We start from the raw sequence: 20,414 nt of genomic DNA on the forward strand, positions 1-20,414 counted from the left end.
AGAAAAATGCATGGGATACTTACAAATTAACACATGACACAGAAGCCTATGATAGATACAAGTTGATATGCAACCAAGTTACAAAGGAGGTTAGGCAGGCGAAGGCAGATTACGAGAAATCCTTGGCAAGGGATGCAAAGAAAACAGCAAAGAGTTCTTTACTTATGTAAACTCTAGAAAGAAGGGGATGAATCAGATTGGTCCACTTGATATTGATGGGTCAACTGTTGATGATCCTGCTCAGGTAGCTAACTAACTAAATGAATATTTTGCATCGACATTCACACATGAGGAGTTATTCAGCGAGGGGAATGCCAGAGGTGTATTCAACTCTAGCAGTAAGCTACAGAATCTTGAAATAACTGGGAGTAAAGTGGAGGAGAAACTGTTGAAGATAAACACAAGAAAGGCACCCGGGGTGGATGGGATCTATCCAGTTATATTAAAGGAGGCAGCAAAGGAAGTAAGCAAACCCTTAGCCATAATTATGAGAGCTTCCTTGGACTCAGGGGAGGTACCCATAGACTGGAAATGTGCAAATGTGACCCCAATTCACAAAGGAGGATCAAAGGCTGACACAAGTAATTATAGACTTGTGAGCTTAACTTCTGTTCCAGGAAAATTAATGGAGGCACTGGTTAAAGAAGCACTGCAGGATCATTTAGACAAGACTTCAGTTATAGCTCGGACACAGCATGGTTTTGTTAAGGGGAAGTCTTGCCTGACCAATTTGATTGGATACTGTGATGCAGTCACAAAAGAACTGGATGCAGGGAATAGCTTTGATATTATATACTTGGATCTTAGAAAGGCTTTTGATACTGTTGCACATGGAAGACTGCTACACAAATTGGAGCAGTGTGACATTGGAGGCAAATTGCTGCTATGGATAAAGGGGTGGTTGAGGGGGAGAAGACAGAGAGTGGTAATCAATGGACACTGCTCATCGTGGACTAATGTTATTAGTGGAGTCCCTCAGGGCTCAGTGTTGGGTCCATTATTGTTTTCTGTATTTATAAATGATATTGATGATGGTATATCAAGCTTAATGTCCAAGTTTGCAGACGATACAAAGGTTGGCAGGGTTGTCAAGGACACTACTGACACTATGCTACTGCAACAGGATCTGGAAAGGTTGAGAAGATGGGCTGAGAGGTGGCAAATGAAGTTTAACATTGACAAATGTAAAGTACTACACATGGGAAACAGCAACCCCAGAGCAACGTATCAACTCTGTTGTACTACACTGACAGTGGTAGAGAATGAAAGGGACTTGGGGGTGGTTGTGCAGGCAGATATGAAGTTCTCTGAGCAGTGCAGACGGACTGCAAGAGTAGCTCATGGAGTATTGTCAATGATATACAGGAATTTTTCCAGCAGGGATAAGGAAGTGATTATTCCCTTGTATAAGGCAATGGTCAGGCCACACCTAGAGTACTGTATACAGGTCTGGAGGCCTCATTTCAAGAAGGATGTAGAGCTGCTGGAACGAGTACAGAGAAGGGCAACAAGATTAGTGAATGGAACAAAGGGGTGCTCTTACGAAGAAAGGCTTAAGTTTTGCAAATTACAGTGTCTGGAGACTAGGCACCAGCGAGGTGATCTGATAGAGGTGTATAAAGTCTTGAATGGTTTGAGCATGCTCAATGCTGATGGGATTCTTCCTCTAGCTCAGAAAAATCACCTGAGAGGGCATAAATTCAAATTGAGGAAAGACAGATGTAGGATAGACGTGCGGAAATTTGCCTTTAGCCAGCAGGTGGTTGGTTGGTGGAACAGACTTCCATCCCTTGTAGTGGAGGTTGATAGCCTAAATAAATTTAAGGCTCAGCTGGACAGGTATTTTGAACGAACAGAGGGGTGAAGTGGAAGTGGGTTTTTTTTTTTTTTTTTTTTTTGGCTGATGCTGCATAAGCTTGCTTTCTTGCATAAAATGCCTCTACTAATGCTAATGCTAAGAAAATGCATGAAGTGCTGTTGTCTCAAATTTTATATCTATTAAATGCATTAGATAAAGCCTAGAGATCGAGAACCACTAATAAATATGAAAATAGAAAACACCAAATAACCAGATTGTTGACCCCAAATTTAGAAACTCTCTGCCACTCCTCATATCACAGTTTGGACCTTATTGGGTCCTTTTCAGTGAAGTGATGGGGGGGGGGATGGCAAAAGAATCGAACAAAAGTAACTGAAGAAACCAAAGCAATTTTGCATAAGAGGCAACCAGAGAGCGTAATACTCTTGATCTGGTTATCAGCAGTGATCATTCGTGTATTAAAAATTTGCAGATAAAGGAACCACTAGGTGGCAGTGATCACAGTGTACTGATGTGGGATTTACTTAAAGATATAATTATCGTTAGGGGTAAAGGAAAGGATTTTTGCTTCTGTAAAACTGAGTACAGTGGTCTCAGACAGTTTTTAAATCTGTACAGTGGGATCAACTGACAATGTTACCAACAGTAAATTCTAAGTGGGAAGCATTCAAGGAGTTGAATGCTTCCCACTACAAAAGTTGCATACCTATTAAGAAATATTGTTCAAGGTTTAGGCCTAAATGGTTATCAAATGAACTAATGAGACTCGTGACAGAGAAGAAAAATGCATGGGATGCATATAAATTATCAAGCGACTCAGAAGCCTATGGCAGATATAAGCTAGACTGTAATCAGGTCACAAAGGAGGTTAGGCAGGCGAAGGCAGATTACCAGAAATCTTTGGCAAAAGATACTAAGAAAAGCAGCAAGGATTTCTTTACTTATATAAACTCTAAAAGGACGGGGATGAATCTGATTAGTCCACTTGATATCGATCGTTCGATTGTTGATGATCCTGCTTAGATAGCAAACAAACTGAATGAGTATTTTGCCTCTACATTCACACGTGAGGAGTTATTAAGGTTTGAAAATGGCAGAAGGTTATCAAATTGTAGCAGGGTGCTTAATGATTTTGTAATAACTGAGAGCAAAGTGGAGGAGAAATTGTTGAAGTTAACCATAAGAAAGCCTGTAGTGGATGGGATCTATCCAGTTATATTAAAGGAGGCGGCAAAGCAACTAAGCAAACCCTTAACCATAATTATGAGAGCATCCATGGACTCGGGAGGTCCCCACGAACTGGAGATGTGCAAATGTATCCCAATTCACAAAGGGGGATCGAAGGGTGACACGAGTAATTACAGACCAGTTAGATTACCTTCTGTTCCGGGTGAGATAATGGAGTCACTGGTTAAAGATGCATTGCAGGATCATCTAGACAAGATGATCCTGCAATGCATCAATAATTCAGATGACTGCAGCAATAATTCAGACACAGCATGGGTTTGTTAAGGGAAAGTCTTGTCTGACAAATTTGATAGGATATTATGATGTGGTTACAAAGGAACTAGATGCAAAAAATAATTTTGATATCATATATTTGGATTTCAGGAACGCTTTTGACACTGTTGCACATGGAAGACTATTGTACAAATTGGAGCAGAATGGTATTAATGGTAAGTTGCTAGAATGGATAAAAGGATGGTTGAGTGGAAGACAGAGGGTGGTAATTAATGGGTGCTGCTCTTCGTGGACTAATGTTATTAGTGGAGACCCACAGGGTTTGGTGTTGGGTCCTCTGTTGTTTTGTATATTTATCAATGATATTGATGAAGGTATATCAGGCTTAGTGTTGAAGTTTGCAGATGATACAAAGGTTGGCAGGGTTGTTAATGACAGTGTGCTACTGCAACAGGATCTAGATAATTTGGGCAGATGGGCTAAGAAGTGGCAACTGAAGTTTAACCTTGACAAATGCAAAGTACTGCATATGTGTAGAAGTAAAAACGTACCAACTGTATTATACTACACTTAAGGTGGTAGAAAATGAAAAATACCTGGGAGTAATTGTGCAGTCAGATATGAAGTTTTCTGAGCAATGCAGACAGGCTGCCAGGGCAGGTCATGGGGTTCGGTCAATGATATATATAGGAATTTTGCTAGCAGAGAAAAGGAGGTGATTGTCCCTCTGTATAAGGCAATGGTTAGGCCACGCCTTGAGTACTGCGTACAGGTCTGGAGGCCTCATTTTAGGAAGGATGTAGATTTCCTTGAGCGTGTACAGAGAAGGGCAACAAGATTGGTGAGGGGAATGAGAGATCCTCTTACCAAGAGAGGCTTAAGTTCTGCAAATTGCAGTGGCTGGAGACTAGGCACCTGCGTGGTGATCTAATTGAGGTGTATAAGGCAATGAATGGGTTGAGCACACTGAATTCTGATGGGATCCTTCCACTTGTTCAGATTACGAACCTAAGGGGGCATAAATTCAAGTTAAGAAAAAATAGATGTAGATTAGATGTACGGAAATTTGCCTTTAGCCAGCGGGTGGTTAATTGCTGGAACAAACTTCCATCTGTCGTTGAAGTTGATAGGTTAAATAAATTTAAGGAGAAACTGGACAGGCATTTTGAGGGAATTGTGTGATTTTTTTTTTTTTTTTTTTTTTTTTTTCTGTCTGATGCTGCATAAGCTCATACACTTGCTTTCTTGCATCACATGCCACTACTACTATATCGGATAAGACAATAAAACAAAATACTGAATTTGTTAATTTAAAAAAAAATTGGTTTCTGTAGTTACGTATGTTTCATTAATTGGTATTGCCCAGTGTTGTATCTGTTAGTATTGTGGTTTTCAATTCACTTGGGGTTGGAAATGGTTGGGCCCAGAGTATTTATAAAGAAGATATGTTAGGATGTATGTTCATTTGGCCTGTTTCGTTTTTTCACTTATGAAGACCAAATAAGTTTGAAATGGCTGCATGAAGAGTGGTAGTAAGTTTCAGTGTTTGGGGTTAATAGTGATCAGTTTGTAGCCTGGTTCTTTGGTGTTCAGTTTTAATATTTGTTAATGGGTCTATATCTATCTCTAGGCTTTGTTTAATGTACCTTTAGTAGGATATATAGTGTCCAAGAATGGCAATTTATTCATTAATTTCAAACTTATGGTTTGTATTTAATGTAAAAGAAGTTTTCAGTGTTTGAAAGTGCAACTAAGAGATTGTCCAGTGTTAAAAAAAAAAAAAAATATTTAAAATTATCAGTCATTCTTCAAAATATTTAATCCTTTCACAAGTGAGCTTGTCAAATGCTCTTGGGTCCTAGGTAGTAGTGGGCTCTGTGAAGTGAGTTTTGTTGGAGAATTCTGAAATTTTGTAAAAATGCAAGTGTGTATATTAGTATTAGCTACACTCAAGGTTTTTGCTGCACTAGTGAAAAAAGAAAAAATATTCACTAAACTGGAACAGGAATAATTCCGTTCTAGTTTTATTCTGAATAATTCTTATGAATATATATATATTGTTAAAATAAAATTTAAAGTATTTTTTATTTTTTTATTTTTTTTTTTTCATCTTTGTATTTAATTGTTTTTTAAATTATTATCCATCTTCTGTAGCATGTACCAGTCTTCTATGCTCTGTATTCAATAGTGTTCTTGATTTCTACTGTTGGAGTGTGGACAGTGTCATTTTACTGTAGCTGCATAGCAGTTATGTTTCTGATTCATTTAAGTGGAAAGAGACTTCTTTGCTTTGGGCTGACAGTTTCTGTGCTTTTCATCCTTCATCAACCTTTCTTTTCCCAATTAAGGGTAAGTGCATTTTAATTTTGAAGGTAACTGTTTCTTTAATGAAATACTTAGCGATGTAGAGAAATATTTTTTATTTGGAAAAAAGAGATTCTTTATTCTTTCATTAATCGCTCCCAGCAAATTTGTTTTCTATATTGTTGAACCTTATTTATAGGTTATTATTATTGCTCTTATATTATAAGAGCAACGTTATAAGAGAATTATAAGAATAATAATAATTATTATTATTATTAGTAGTAGTAGTGGCATATAATGCAAGAAAGCAAGCTTGTATATAGAGTAGAAGTTGTATTTCTTGAATAAAAAAACAAAACAAAACTCCCACATCACATGTCCACCCCATCGAACATTTGCCTTATTCTTCCCGCCGCCTCCGTAGCCAGGTGGGAAGGAGCAGCAGTGCGTAGCACACGCTTCTTGATTAGACCGGGGTTCGAGCCCGTCACCACCAAATACGGAAGATACGGAAAGGTCAGGGAATGACCAGCGCATATCCCGGAGCAATATGGCCTTAGTTGCTAATGCTCCTAAAACACCAAATACAACAACAACAACCTTATTCTTCCTTGAATTTATTCAAACTACCAATATTCAACAACAACGTTGTTGGAACAAACTTCTATCACTCAATTACCCATTGGCCGAAGGCAAACTTCTGCACATCTCTCTCCTGCAATCATCCTTCCTCAATTTGCCCACTTGCATGTGTAGTTGAAGCAAGTGGAAGAATGCCATTAGCATTGAGCCTACTCAATCCATTCAAAGCCTTAAACACCTTAATCAGATCACTTCACGCACCTAGTCTCTGGATGCTGCAGTTTGCAGACCTGAAGCCTTTCTTGGTAAGATCACCCTTTTCCCTTCATCAATCTTAGTGCCCTTCTCTGCACCCATTCCAGCACAGCTACATCCTTGCTAAAATGAGTCCTTTAGACCTGTATGCATTACTCAAGATGTGGCCTAACCATTGCCTTATATAATGGGATAATCACTTTCTTATTCGTGCTATCCAAGTTCCTGTATATCATTGAAAAAAACTCCATGAGCTGGCCTGGCAGCCTGTCTGCATTGCACAGAGAACTTCACATATGACTACACAATTTCCACTGGGTCTTTTTCATTACTGTGGGTGTAGTATTACTAGGATCAGATAGTCGCTATATATGATTGTGGAGAGATGCAAGATGCATCCACTGACAACCTCTGCTTCTTCATACCGGTGAACTAGGTGTGTCAGCTATATTTAACCTTTTACAACTTATTAATCTAAATAACTTTATCTAGAATTTTTATTGTTTTATGCTTTATAAACTTTTGATATCATATACTCTTTTACAATAATATATAAACAATTATAATATTATACTTTTATATTTTATACCTTTTTGACTTTTATATTTTATACCTTAGACGCTAATGCGCCATAAAATCCTAAAACAACCAACCAACTGGTGAACTAGGCAGCCATTTTAAGCACATTTATAAAGATCAATATAGAAATATTTATTCAGATCACCAGAAACATCTGCTGGATTATATATTATGATTCTGTCATTTCCATTGAGCAAAGGTTATCTGGTTTATTTTTGTATTTACCTTCAAATAAAAATCCTTTTCCCTATTCTTGACCCACTTGAGCATCACTTTTAAGTAGATTCTGTTTTTTCAGAGGATGATTGTTTATCTAATGAAAGGGGAAGGCTGTGCATGCATTGCTGCCAGATGCCTAGTATGAGTTTATAAATTTAGAATGGTATTAAGTTCTTATTTTGGACATAATCATATATTGATATTTTTATTATGAACCTTTTACCTACTCTTATGACTTTTCTTGCATTTTCACAATGCTCTGTGCAATTTATTCTGGAGTATTACTATGCTAATAATGATTTTCCAGCCACCATTGATATCAGTACACTGATTTTAGCATACTACAATGAAATTCATGTTTCCAGAGGAAAGCAGGTTGGCTTGAGAAGAAATAGGAAGGTCCATCTTCAACCTGTAGGTATTATTTAAAATTATGCTCATTGCATGTCTATTTGAAATGCCAATCTGCCCTTGTTCATCTTTATTGTTATGTCAAATTATCAGCCTTCACCTTGTCACTCTTAGTGATATTTCAAGCAGAGACTAATCTCATATTGATCAGGATGCACAGAAAAACAGCAGACTTCTTTACTTAAATTTACTTTACTCTACTCTGCATTACTCACACATTAGAAGGAAGGGGATGAAGTACGGTGGTCTACTATATATGAAAAGTTTAACTGTTGATCTTGCTTGGGTGGCTGAAAGACAGTAGATATTTTGCTTCTACATTCAACATGAGGAATGGGATGGGAATACCAGAAGTGTATCAAATTCTAACAGGAAGCTAAATGAATTTATGCTAACTGAAAGAAAAGGGGAAGAAAAATGGTTGAGGCTCAACATAAAAAAAAAAAAGTTGCCTGGGATGGATGGGGATCTATCCAATTATATTAAGGAAGACATCAGAGGAGGGAAGCAAACCTTAAGCTGTAATTATGAGAGCATATTAGCTTCAAGGGTGTACTTTATATACAGAAGAAATATAAACATATCCTTAATTCACAAAGGGCATCACAGGATGATATGAGCAGACCTATTAGCTTAACTTCTGTTTGAGGAAAATAATGGAGTTACTGTTAAAAAAGTAATGCAGGACCTATCAATATAACTTTTTAGATGTCAGAAAAGCTTGTTGATACTGTTGCACATAAGACTGGTTTACAAATCAGATCAGTGTGGCATTAAGGGCAAGCTAATTCTATGGATAAAGGGATGGTTGAGTTGAGACAGAGAGTGGTTATCAATGGACACTGCTCTTCATACACTAATTTTATTAGTGGTGTCCCCTAGGGTTTCAGTGCTAGGCCCATTGTTGTTTTCTATAATTGCTTAAGCTCAAGGCTTTTGCTACTCTAGCAAAAAAAAAAAAATTACTAAAACTGGAACAGGAATAATTCCATTATTTCTGTTCCAGTTTAGTGAATTTTTACACTCATACTTTTAATTTTCCACCACCCTACACTCAGGGTAGTGGAAAATGAAATAGACCTGAGGGTAATTGTGCAGTCAGATATGCAGTTCTGCTAGCAGTGCCGACATGTTGCCATCACAGCTTTATGGGGTTTTGTCAGAGATATACAGGAATTTCGCTGGCATGGATAAGGGGGCGATTTATCCCATTGTATAAGGCAATTGTTAGGCCACATCTTGAGTATTGCACACAGACCTGGAGGCCTCATTATTGGAAAGATATAGACATGCTGGAATGGGTGCAGAGAAGAGCAGTGAGATTGTTGAGATAATAAAAGGGCGCTTTTACCAGGAATGGCAAATTACAGTGTCTGTAGACTAGCCACCTGTGAGGTGATCTGATTAAGGCTTTGAATGGATTGAGTTGGCTTAGTGCTGATGGCATCCTTCCTCTTGCTCCAACTACACATATAAGTGGGTAATTCAAATTGAGGATGGATGGTTACAGTGTGAACTTTTAATTTCAGTGCAATGCAGTCTAATGTAGAAGACATTAAATCCTTCTGATTTTTTTTTTATAATTGTTTAATTTTGGCCTTCTAAGGTAAAGAGGTTATCCTACTTAAAATGAAGGAAAGAACACCTTTTTTGTGTATCTGTTTAACTAAATTTAATACACCATCCACTAATCTCTTCTTATTTCTTAGTCACTGTGGCACTGGTCCTGCATGGCCAGAAACCTGGGAGAGGGCTAAAAGGAGCCAAAATGGATCTCAAATGTTTTTCTTTATTAGTCTCCATGCTCTAACTCTGAAAATGACCATGTCATGTTATATGCAAAACTACAGAGAATTGAAGTATTCTAAAAGGACTCTCCATCCTTTCTCATTTTTTTTTTTTTTTTTTTTTAATGTAAACCCCAAACATGTGAGGTATTAGAACCTATAGTACTTAGTACCATGCTTGGGTCGGAGGTTGAGAAGACGAAAGAAGATATTTGTTGACATTGGACTTGAACTTCTGTAGACTGTAATTTTCAGGAAATACGTATGAAGGAAGGTTGTTCCAGAAAATGGCAGTTGAATGAATAAACGAGGAAGATGAAAAGTTGGTTCTGTGAGTTTGAAGTTGGACAATAAATGGATTTTGGCTGGTGGCGGCACGTGTTCGGACTGTTTTGAAAGAGAGAGCGGGAATTATAGAAGCCAATTCAGAAGAACAGTGCCCATGGAAGTATCTGTAGAAGAGGCATGCAGCAGAAACAGTACGTCTATGAGACAGCGAGTGGACAGACTCTGTCAGAGATGAATCATTAATTAACCTAACTGCCCTCTTCTGAATGGAATCAAGAAGCCTGAGAGAGGTTTTGGGGGCACCACCCCAGATGTGGGAACAATATTTCATGGCAGGGTGGATTTGCCATTTATACAGAGTGAGCAGCTGTTTGGAAGAAAAGTAACGCCGAGAGCAAAAGAGAAAACCAAGTTTTTTAGATGCAGAGGAAGCAATATTTGTAATGTGCTTGTGCCAAGAGAGATTAGAAGTCAGGGTAATCCCCAAAAGAGATATATCATTTTGCCTAGAAATCGGAGTGTCACTAAAGATAAGCATAGGAGCAGAAGAATCTTTTTTGCGAGATATAAGACAAGACTGAGTTTTAGAAGGGTTGAAATCAACTAAGTTGTCTTTGCCCCTCTGGAGAATTACCTGAAGATCGGCATTTAAGGAATTGGCAGCAGATTTTCGAGAACTTAAAGCTGATTGAGCTGGACAAGGTTTCTCAAAATGGAAAGTTGAATGCAATGTGCTATCATCGGCAAAACTATGGATAGGATTTCCAGTCAATGGAAGAAGGTCATTGATATACAAGAGGAAAAGAGTGGGGGAAAGAACTGAACCTTGGGGGACACCGGCATTAGTGGAGAAGTTAGAAGGCAGAGAGCCATCTACCATCACCCTCAGTGAGCGATCAGAGAGAAAACTGGATAACCAATTACTAAAAACAGTTGGCAAACCATAAGATGGATGCTTGTTTAGAAGACCTTTATGCCAAACACGATCGAAAGCCTTTGAGATGTCAAGAGCAACTACTTGTGTTTCACCGAACCTTTCCATTGAATTAGTCCATAAATGGGTAACATAAGCTAGAACATCATCAGTGGATTGACACTGACGGAATCCATACTGGCGATCGTTGATCAGACGGAAGGTTTCTAGGTAATTTAAGAGTTGGCGGTTAATTGATTTCTCCATTACTTTAGAAAGAGTAGAAGTAATTGCAATGGGATGATAATTGATGGGAGGGATTTGTCACCCTTTTTAGGAACTGGATGGATATGAGAATTTCCAAGCAGAAGGAAAAACACCTTTGGAATAAGAAAGTGAAAAAAGGCGGCAAAGAACAGGAGTAAGTTCAGGAGCACAGGTTTTGAGAACAAGTGGAGAAATACCATCGGGACCTGGAGCTTTCTTAGCATCAAGATTCGTCAAAATCCTTCTGACATACTTTTGACGGAAGAGCACAGGAGGCATTGAATGGAGCATGTTGGGAATGGTCCGAGGTGTTTTACCAAGGTCATTAATATATGATTTGGAAGAAAAATGGGATGCTAGCAGGTCAGCTTTATCCTTGGCTGAAGTGACAACAGAACCATCTGGTTTGGACAGAGGTGGGAGCAGAGATGGGAAAAGTTGTGGCTAATAGCTTTGGCAAGGGACCAGAATGCTCGGCTACCATTAGGGCAAGAAGTAAGTTTTCTACTCTTAGCCTGTTCGAACTTTAGTTTGGACTGATTAATAACTGCTTTTCAATTGTTGCGAGCTTTGGTGTAGGCAGAAAATGAAACTGAAGAATTAGAAACAAGCCAATTACGATATGCAAGATTCTTCTCTTGAACAGCCTTAGTACATTTATTGGAAAACCAAGGTTTAGATATTTCAAAACATTTCTGTATAATTCTTTTACAGAAATGTTTTGAAAATGTGGGGTCACCTAAAATAATTAAGACACTGTTCCAGAGATTTCTTCTAGAAACCTCAAATTATAGACACTAAATCTTTACTGAGACTTGCAAACTTTGCAGGTATTCCTGTGAAAGTTATACTTCATGCTACCATTACATCAAAAGTTGTCTTCTCTGAATGGGACTTGCTAAAGGTGTCCGAAGAACTATGAGGGCTGTTCAATAAAATAATCTTTTTTTTGTCAATGTACCTTTATCAATCATCCGTATTTTGATGGTCCTTTTGAGAGTAGCCCCATTTGATGAAATGCACTTACTACAACATTTCTACCATCCTTCAAAAACATTGTGGAAGCCATATTTTGACATGTGTTTGAGAATTGCTTCTGATGACTGGAAACATTTTCCTTGCAGTCCCTTCTTTATCTTTCGAAATTAAAAAAAAATAAATTAAAAAAAAATCACAGGGTGCAGTATCAGGACTGTAGGATGGAATAGGAACACATTTGAAATTAAAGCTGGCTAAGTACTTGATGACAGTATTAACAGTGTGAGTTCTTGCCTTGTGATGATGCAGCATACACCCACCAGTGTGCAGTTGTAGCTGTTTGTGATAAATGTTATTCTGCAAAGTGTGCAGTGCAGTTCTGTATTAAGGTCCTGTAACAGTTGTATGATGTGGCACAACATGCTCTTAAACCATTCTGTGAATGTAAAAAAAAAGATGACCATAACCTTTCCTGCAGAAGCCACAATTTCTGCTTTTTTTTGTGTGTTGGCAGTGATATAGACTTCCAAACAGAGCTTTGTTGCTTAATCTCTGGGTCAAAATGATGAAGTCATGTCTGATCTGCTATTATCAACTTGTGTAGAAGCTCACCATCTTCATCAGGTTTGTCATTAGCTGCAATCTATTAACCATCCATTGCATCTCCTGACAAACCTCCAGATGAACTTGCTGCTTGTGTGAGTAGTCTTTGGAACCCGGCATCATGACCATTTGCACATGATATGTGTCGTATGCAAACTATCATGGAGAATACTGTACATGCTTCCTACTGATATTCTGAACATCTCTGCCATTTGCCTTACTGTTATATGATGATCTTCTTGCACGATTACAGAAGCAGCATTTAATGGAACTAATTTCTCTGGTGACAGCAGTGGTTGGAACTCTAGGACTGCCAATTTTTATTATTAAATCACTTCCATCTTTAGTTATTTTATATCACTTGCAAGCTGTGCTATATGGAAGTGCAAATTTATCCTAAGCCTCTTAACTTTTCATGTACTTCATTTGATGTTTTCTTGAGATGGAAGCAAAATTTGAGATCAGCATACTGTTCCTTCATGTGTGGCATCCATTGTTATGTAGGTGAAACTGAACAGGGTATATACTTGACAGATCACTATGTGCACAAATCAACTGCAAGTTGCTATGTGATGCTTATCATACTTATCAGCTGAAGATATTGATTCTGGCAACGGTGCTCGAGAGGTAAAACTTGTTGATGTTATGCCAGTCTCCTCACTTTTTTATAATTTTGAAATTTCCAGTGTGTGAGATAAAAAAATTGAATAAATAATATGTTACATGCTTTAATCAAATTCAGTGAGCATAGTTATGAGTGCTGCATAAGCATTTAGAGAAATTCCAAATTATGTAGAGTTCTGCAGAACGCAACTCTTGCGTAAGTCGGGGAGTGGCTGTATTGTCACTTTCACAGAATGATTTAGAAGATTCCAGTGTTGCAGCCACGAGGCCAAAAGTTCTCTCTTATTCTTTGGCAGTTTGGCATCCTGATGAGGTCATTAAGCTCACTTTCTGTGATCTTACATGGTTCAGAAGAATAAAGGTTTGGATAAAATGGTGGATCCCATGACGTAGATGGCTGCTGTACTTCTTCATGAATATCAAGTTGATGTTCATCAATGTCTTTATCTTCATCATAGTGTACAAAAAAATGGTTGGGTGGTTCAGGAATAGGTACTAGTCACCTTGAGGCATGGGACAAATTGCAGATGGAATATTTGGGTTAAACTGTCCACTTTTTCTTCATTGTCACCTCTATTCTAATAGGGCCGAAGTGCCAAGGGTTTTCTAAGTGATTTAAAGTGATTCTAGAGTGTGCTTCTCCATTATATTTAGTTTATTACATTTATAGCGATCTTTATTTTTCTGTACTTAATAAGTAGATTTTACCTAGCAAACTCTCAGAAAGTAAAGCCCCCTTTCTTTTTTTTTCTTATTCTCAAACTAACCGCCGACCCTACTAATTTACAGCCACTGCTTGGTCGCTTGGTGGCACCACGCTTGCCTCCTCGTGGTGGCCAAAACCTGGTAGTTAGCATTAATAGAGGCATATGATGCAAGAAAGCAAGCTTATGCAGCATCAGCAAAAATAAAAATAAAAAAAAAACCTCTCCCATTTCACCCCTCCCTTCGATCCAAATACCTGTCCAGCTGAGCCTTAAATTTATTTAGGCTATCAACTTCCACAACAAAGGATGGAAGTCTGTTCCACCAACCAACTGCCCGCTGTCTAAAGGCAAACTTCCGCACATCTATCCTACAACTGTCTTTCCTCAATTTGAATTTATGCCCTCTCAGGTGATTATTCTGAGCAAGAGAAAAAATCCCATCAGCATTGAGCATGCTCAAACCATTCAAGGCTTTATACACCTCTATCAGATCACCTCGCCGGTACCTAGTCTCCAGACACTGTAATTTGCAAAACTTAAACCTTTCTTCGTAAGAGCAACCCTTTTTTCTGTTCACAAATCTTGTTGCCCTTCTCTGCACTTGTTCCAACAGCTCTACATCCTTCTTGAAATGAGGCTTCAGACCTGTATGCAGTACTCAAGGTGTGGCCTGACCATTGCCTTATACAAGGGGATAATCACCTCTTTATCCCTGCAAGAAAAATTCCTGTATATCATTGACAAGACACCAAGAGCTACTCTTGTAGACCGTCTACACTACTCAGAAAACTTCATATCTGCCTGCACAATTACCCCCAAGTCCTTTTCGTTCTCTACCACTGTCAGTGTAATACCACAGAGTTTATATGTTACTCTGGGGTTATTGTTTCCCATATGTAGTACTTTACATTTGTCAATGTTAAACTTCATTTGCCACCTCTCAGCCCATCTGCTCAACCTTTCCAGATCCTGTTGCAGCAGCATAGCATCAGTACTCTCCTTAACAACCCTGCCAACCTTTGCATCGTCTGCAAACTTGGACATAAAGCTTGATATACCATCATCAATATCATTTATAAATACAGAAAACAACAATGGACCCAACACTGAACCCTGAGGGACTCCACTAATAACATTAGTCCCCGATGAGCATTGTCCATTGATTACCACTCTGTCTTCTCCCCCTCAACCATCCCTTTATCCATAGCAGCAATTTGCCTCCAATGCCACACTGCTCCAATTTGTTCAGCAGTCTTCCATGTGCAAAGTATCAAAAGCCTTTCTAAGATCCAAATATATGATATCAAAGTTATTCCCTGCATCCAGTTCCTTTGTGACCACATCATAGTATCCAGTAAAATTGGTCAGGCAAGACTTTCGCTTAACAAAACCATGATGTGTCCGAGCTATAACTGAAGTCTTGTCTAGATGATCCTGCAGTGCTTCTTTAACCAGTGCCTCCATTAATTTTCCTGGAATAGAAGTTAAACTGACAGGTACATAATTATTTGTGTCACCCTTTGATCCTCCTTTGTGAATTGGGGTCACATTTGCACATCTCCAGTCCATGGGTACCTCCCCTGAGTCCAGGGAAGCTCTCATAATTATGGCTAAGGGTTTGCTTACTTCCTTTGCTGAATCCTTTAATGTAACTGGATAGATCTCATCCACCCCCGGATGCCTTTTTTATATTTATCCTCAACAATTTCTCCTCTACATTCCTCTCAGTTATTACAAAATCATCTAGCTCACTGCTAGAGTTTAATTCACCTCTGGCATTCCCCCTCCCTGAATAACTCCTCATGTGTGAATGTAGATGCAAAATACTCATTTAGTTTGTTAGCCACCTGAGCAGGATCATCAACAGTTGAATCATCAATATCCAGTGGACCAATCTGATTCATCCCTTTCCTTCTAGAGTTTACATAAGTAAAGAACTCTTTGCTGTTTTTCTTTGCATCTTTTGCCAAAGATTTCTTGTAATCTGCCTTTGCCTGCCCAATCTCCTTTGTGACTTGGTTACAGACCAGTTTATATCTATTATAGGCTTCTTCACCCATTAATTTATATGTATCTCATGCATTTTTCTTCTCTGCCTGTCTCATTAATTCATCTGACATCCATTTAGGCCTAAACCTTGAACAATATTTCTTAGTTGGTATGTAAAGCCTAGTAGCTTCCAAGATTAATTCTTTGAATGTTTCCCATTTTGAATTTGCTGTTGGTAACATCATCAGTTAGTCCCACCATATAGAATTTAAGTACTGTCTCAGATCACCGTATAGAATTTAAATACTGTCTCAGACTACCGTAGTTGCTTTTACGAAATCAAAAACCCTTCCCTTTACCCCTGATGGTAGTTACCTCTTTGAGTAAATCCCACTTCAGCACACTGTGATCACTGTCACATAGTGGTTCCTTTATCTGCAAATTCTTAATGCATGAAGAATCACTACTGATAATCAGATCAAGAGTATTACTCCATCTAGTTGCCTCCCGAACATGCTGATGCTGAAAACAATCATCCAGTAAATCCACAAAAGCCTTGCTACAGTGTGAGTAACCAACCCACAAATTCCAGTCAATATCTGGGAAATTAAAATTCCCCCATTATAAGACTCTTTGATTTACTGGCCCACTCTATTTCCCTCTACAGTTTCTTATTATACTCATCAAAGTCATTAGGCCTATAACACACTCCTACTCTCAATTTTGATCTCCCAATGCTTATGTCACACCAAACTGACTCGATACAGCACTGTCCAGTGATGTCAACTGGCTTCAGTTCCTTTGATTTTGTGTTTCTTAACTAATAGCATAACCCCTCCTCCCTTCCTATTCTGTCTATCCTTTCTGTAGATGTTGTACTCCCCAAATTCCAGTTCTGCATTCGTTATATCTGTGTGACACCACATCTCTGATATCCCAACAATATCTGCCTTTGATGTTTTGAGCAATACCTCAAATTCATCAAATTTATTTACCAAACTCCTAGAGTTGGAAGTTACACTCCCACGGCTAAAAGAACAGAACATGAGTAGTTAAGTTACTACTTCCCAAGGGAATTCAGAGAAGATCCTACTAAATCGAACTGCTGAAGATCCTGAAAATACTGCCAAAAGGGAAGGGATGGACAATTTAAAACCAACAACCTCATTCATAATCATTCACTCTATTGGAGAGGAGATATTAGGAAAGAAATCCCCATTTTTTTATCTAAAAATCTTGGAAGGACTAGCCAGAACACCAAAAACAGTCTGGTGACTCTGATCTAGGGATTTGTTAGATAAAATGTTGAGTACTAGACATTTAGAAAAGTTACTGAATGTATTGGACTTTGGAGGTATACCAGTAGTCACCGCTCCCGTAACTTAACACCTTAAACTCTTCACAGGGAAGATTAATTTGATCTGAGTTAGATCTCTTACACGTTACTGAAGAGGAAACCAAGAACAAAGTCCAAAATCAAGCAGTGGCAAATGTAAGACGAATTTCTTATCGGAGAGATGGAAATATATAATACCAAAACCTTAATTCCGATATTTAACACACCAAAAATTCCACCCAATGTAAAAGCAGGGTATTTGAACTGCCAAGTAAAAGCATATATCCCAAATCCCTTGTGCTGTTTCAAGTGTCAAAAATATGGACACTCACAGACTGCATGTAGAAATACATCGACATGTGCCAAATGTGGATCCAAAGAACATCAGATCGAAGACTGCCCAGCTCCAACACCAAAGTGTCCAAATTTTAAAGGAGAACATCCTGCCTACTCCAGAACATGTGAAAAATGGAAGAAAGAAAAAAAAAAAAAAATACAGAACTACAAAACAGACCACAATATTACATACCAAGAAGCAAGAAAAATGCTCCAGCCAACCAGGGCTGCCACTACCCTATGTGCCGCCAGTAAGCAAAATCAAATATGCCGCACCAAAATATTTGGATTAAACAATAAAATAGCATTCATTTATTGAAAAAGAAAAGAATTACAAAATATCTTACATATAATATAATGAAACAATAAGCAAAAATAACAAAATCATTCTGAAATTCTGGAAATAAAATGTAAATTCTATATCACAGTAATCGTATTCTATCACAATAATAAAATAAAAGAAAAATTATAATGTTAACAAAAATTATACAAATTTATGTTTCCTTGCTTTAAGAATGCGAATTTATTAATTATTTCATTTATGTTTATTTTTTCCAAAAGGTCATTTTCTATTGAAATTATTGCCAAATTAGAAAGTCCTTGTTGGGAAATTGTCGATCGTAAATAATTTTTTGATTAATTTTAATTTTGAAAACTTCGTTCACCCGAGGCAGCTGAAACTGGCAAAGTTAGAAAAATTCTTCGTGCAACTGCTACATTTTGAAAAGTATCTGTAAAATCGTTTTTAAAAATATATTGTAACGATTAAAATGGAGTAATATTATCTTTAAGGGTAGTGAAGAAGAATTTCTTCATACAGCTTAAGGGTAGTGAAGAAGAATTTCTTCATACAGCTTAAGGGTAGTGAAGAAGAATTTCTTCATACAGCTTAAGGGTAGTGAAGAAGAATTTAAGATGCATTAAATATGAATTATTTGTTTTGTTCACTGTGTTTGGTTTTTTGTTTAACCTGCTGTTTGCTCACTCTCATAACCCAGAATCTGGAAATTACTGACGTCAGAGGCCCAATTACAATCAGAACTTGTGAAGCTAATAATTATCGAACAATTTTATCAAGTAGCGTATTTGTTTAAGGTGTTGAGTGCGCCTTCACAAGGTTCTTTGTGTGTGCCATATTTGGTTAAACCACATCTACATGCAGGGCAATATCTGTCGTCGCTCAAATTTACACAGACCGGGCCAGGCAGCCATTCAGGCAGACTGTGCTATATACAAACTCTCCAGTTTGACTGCACAAACTTGGCCTGTGAAAGCAAGCTGGAGCGTCTGTAGGTACCCTAATGCGTACGACATTGGTAGTATTACAGCCAAATTTGGATCCACCAAAACTGCAAATAACAGAGCTTATATCACCAAACCAGCCTTCGTGCTAATTATTCAGCCACAGAACTCAGTCAACATTTGCATTCATATATTTATAACACTCAAACAGATTCTGCAATAAAATTAACAAAACTGAATTCCAGTTATAAACTATTATTAGTACACGAAGCTTCAGCCATTGAATGATTTTCCGACTGAACCTCGCAGGATAACATCCTTATTAAAACATGTAAAATTTCTGGTGCGCATGCACCATGGGAGCTAGAGTTAACCTTTATAACACTCAGAATTTCTTTCCCGGTTAAATGAACCAACTGATGACAGAATTGCAAAACTCCAATGTTAGGACTCTTGGTTCTTCTCATTCGTAGTTTCATAATCGTTAATTTTAATGTATGACGATCCAAGCGGAAAAGAGTGCACGTTTTTCCCCTCGGGGAATTTTTTCATATTTTTTTAATTTTCCATTTTAATTTCTTCATTATATTTTAACCATATGGATGAGGAGGTAAGTTTCGTGATATTTATATGCAATGCTAAAAAATTGAAATTGTATAAAGAATCGAAGCTATAAGCATATGTTAAGAAATAAGTTGTCTGTGGTAACACCCAAAATACTTATCCTGAGAAAAAATTAAAATACAGTATATAGTATGGCCAGTCCTCGTATAACACGTGTTTACACTACACGAATTCGATCATACACAATTTATAAATAGGGGAACAATGTCGTGTATATAACACGAACCGGATTCGCTTGTGCACGATTCACCTTTGTGTTTACAAGAAATGGCAGTCGAACTCGAGAATCACCCGAACTGAAAGAAGCGAAGTGTCTGAAAATGTATATATGCTTTTCATAAGATTGAGGATTTTAGTGAAGGGGAAATACATTTCACCATAATAAAATAAAAACCCACAATTGCAGCTATTGGTATTATCGCAAATGCAATTAGATTGAGTTTACTACCTGTTTTTAAAAGATTCCACTAGCAGGAAGGCAACTGGAAATTGTTTTTATTGTTTTATGGTAGTGACCTCCAGAAATGTGTAAAATGTGAGCTAGTGTAAGGTGATAATAGTGTTTCTGTCTTCAAAAAAATTAGCATTAGCAGGGCACATGATGCAAGAAAGCAAACTTATATAGCATCAGCCAAAAAAAAACACTCCCCCTTCTCATTTCGCCCATCCACTCTATCCAGATGTTTGTCTAGTTTTGCCTTGAATCTGTTTAAGCTATCAACTTCTACAACGACAGATTGAAATTTGTTTCAACAATCAACCACCCTCTGGCTAAAGGCAAACTTCCGCACATCTATCATACAACTGTCTTTCCTCAATTTGAATTTATGCCCTCTCAGGTGATTATTCTGAGCGAGAGAAAGAATCCCGTCAGCATTGAGCATGCTCAAACCATTCAAGGCTCTTTGCACTTCAATCATATCACCTCGCAGGTGCCTAGTCTCCAGACACTGTAATTTGCAAAACTTAAACCTTTCTTCGTAAGAGCAAAATTTTGTTCCATTCACTAATCTTGTTGCCCTTCTCTGTACTTGTTCCAACAGATCTACATCCTTCTTAAAATGAGGCCTCCAGACCTGATATACAGTAA

At 37.9% G+C, this 20,414-nt stretch overlaps 1 protein-coding gene across 1 annotated transcript in view; it reads left to right on the plus strand.

The window, feature by feature from the left end:
* rasp (protein-cysteine N-palmitoyltransferase Rasp) overlaps window positions 1-20,414 on the plus strand; it is a 372,659-nt gene that overhangs the window by 152,396 nt on the left and 199,849 nt on the right. Inside the window, exon 5 of the mRNA XM_090380322.1 lies at window positions 5,435-5,629. Coding sequence (XP_090236448.1) covers window positions 5,435-5,629 — 195 coding nt within the window. The remainder of the gene's footprint in view (window positions 1-5,434; window positions 5,630-20,414) is intronic.

Source organism: Mastigoproctus giganteus, chromosome 8 (assembly GCF_048544385.1).
Source record: "Mastigoproctus giganteus isolate SK-2022 chromosome 8, ASM4854438v1, whole genome shotgun sequence".
Taxonomy (NCBI): domain Eukaryota; kingdom Metazoa; phylum Arthropoda; class Arachnida; order Uropygi; family Thelyphonidae; genus Mastigoproctus; species Mastigoproctus giganteus.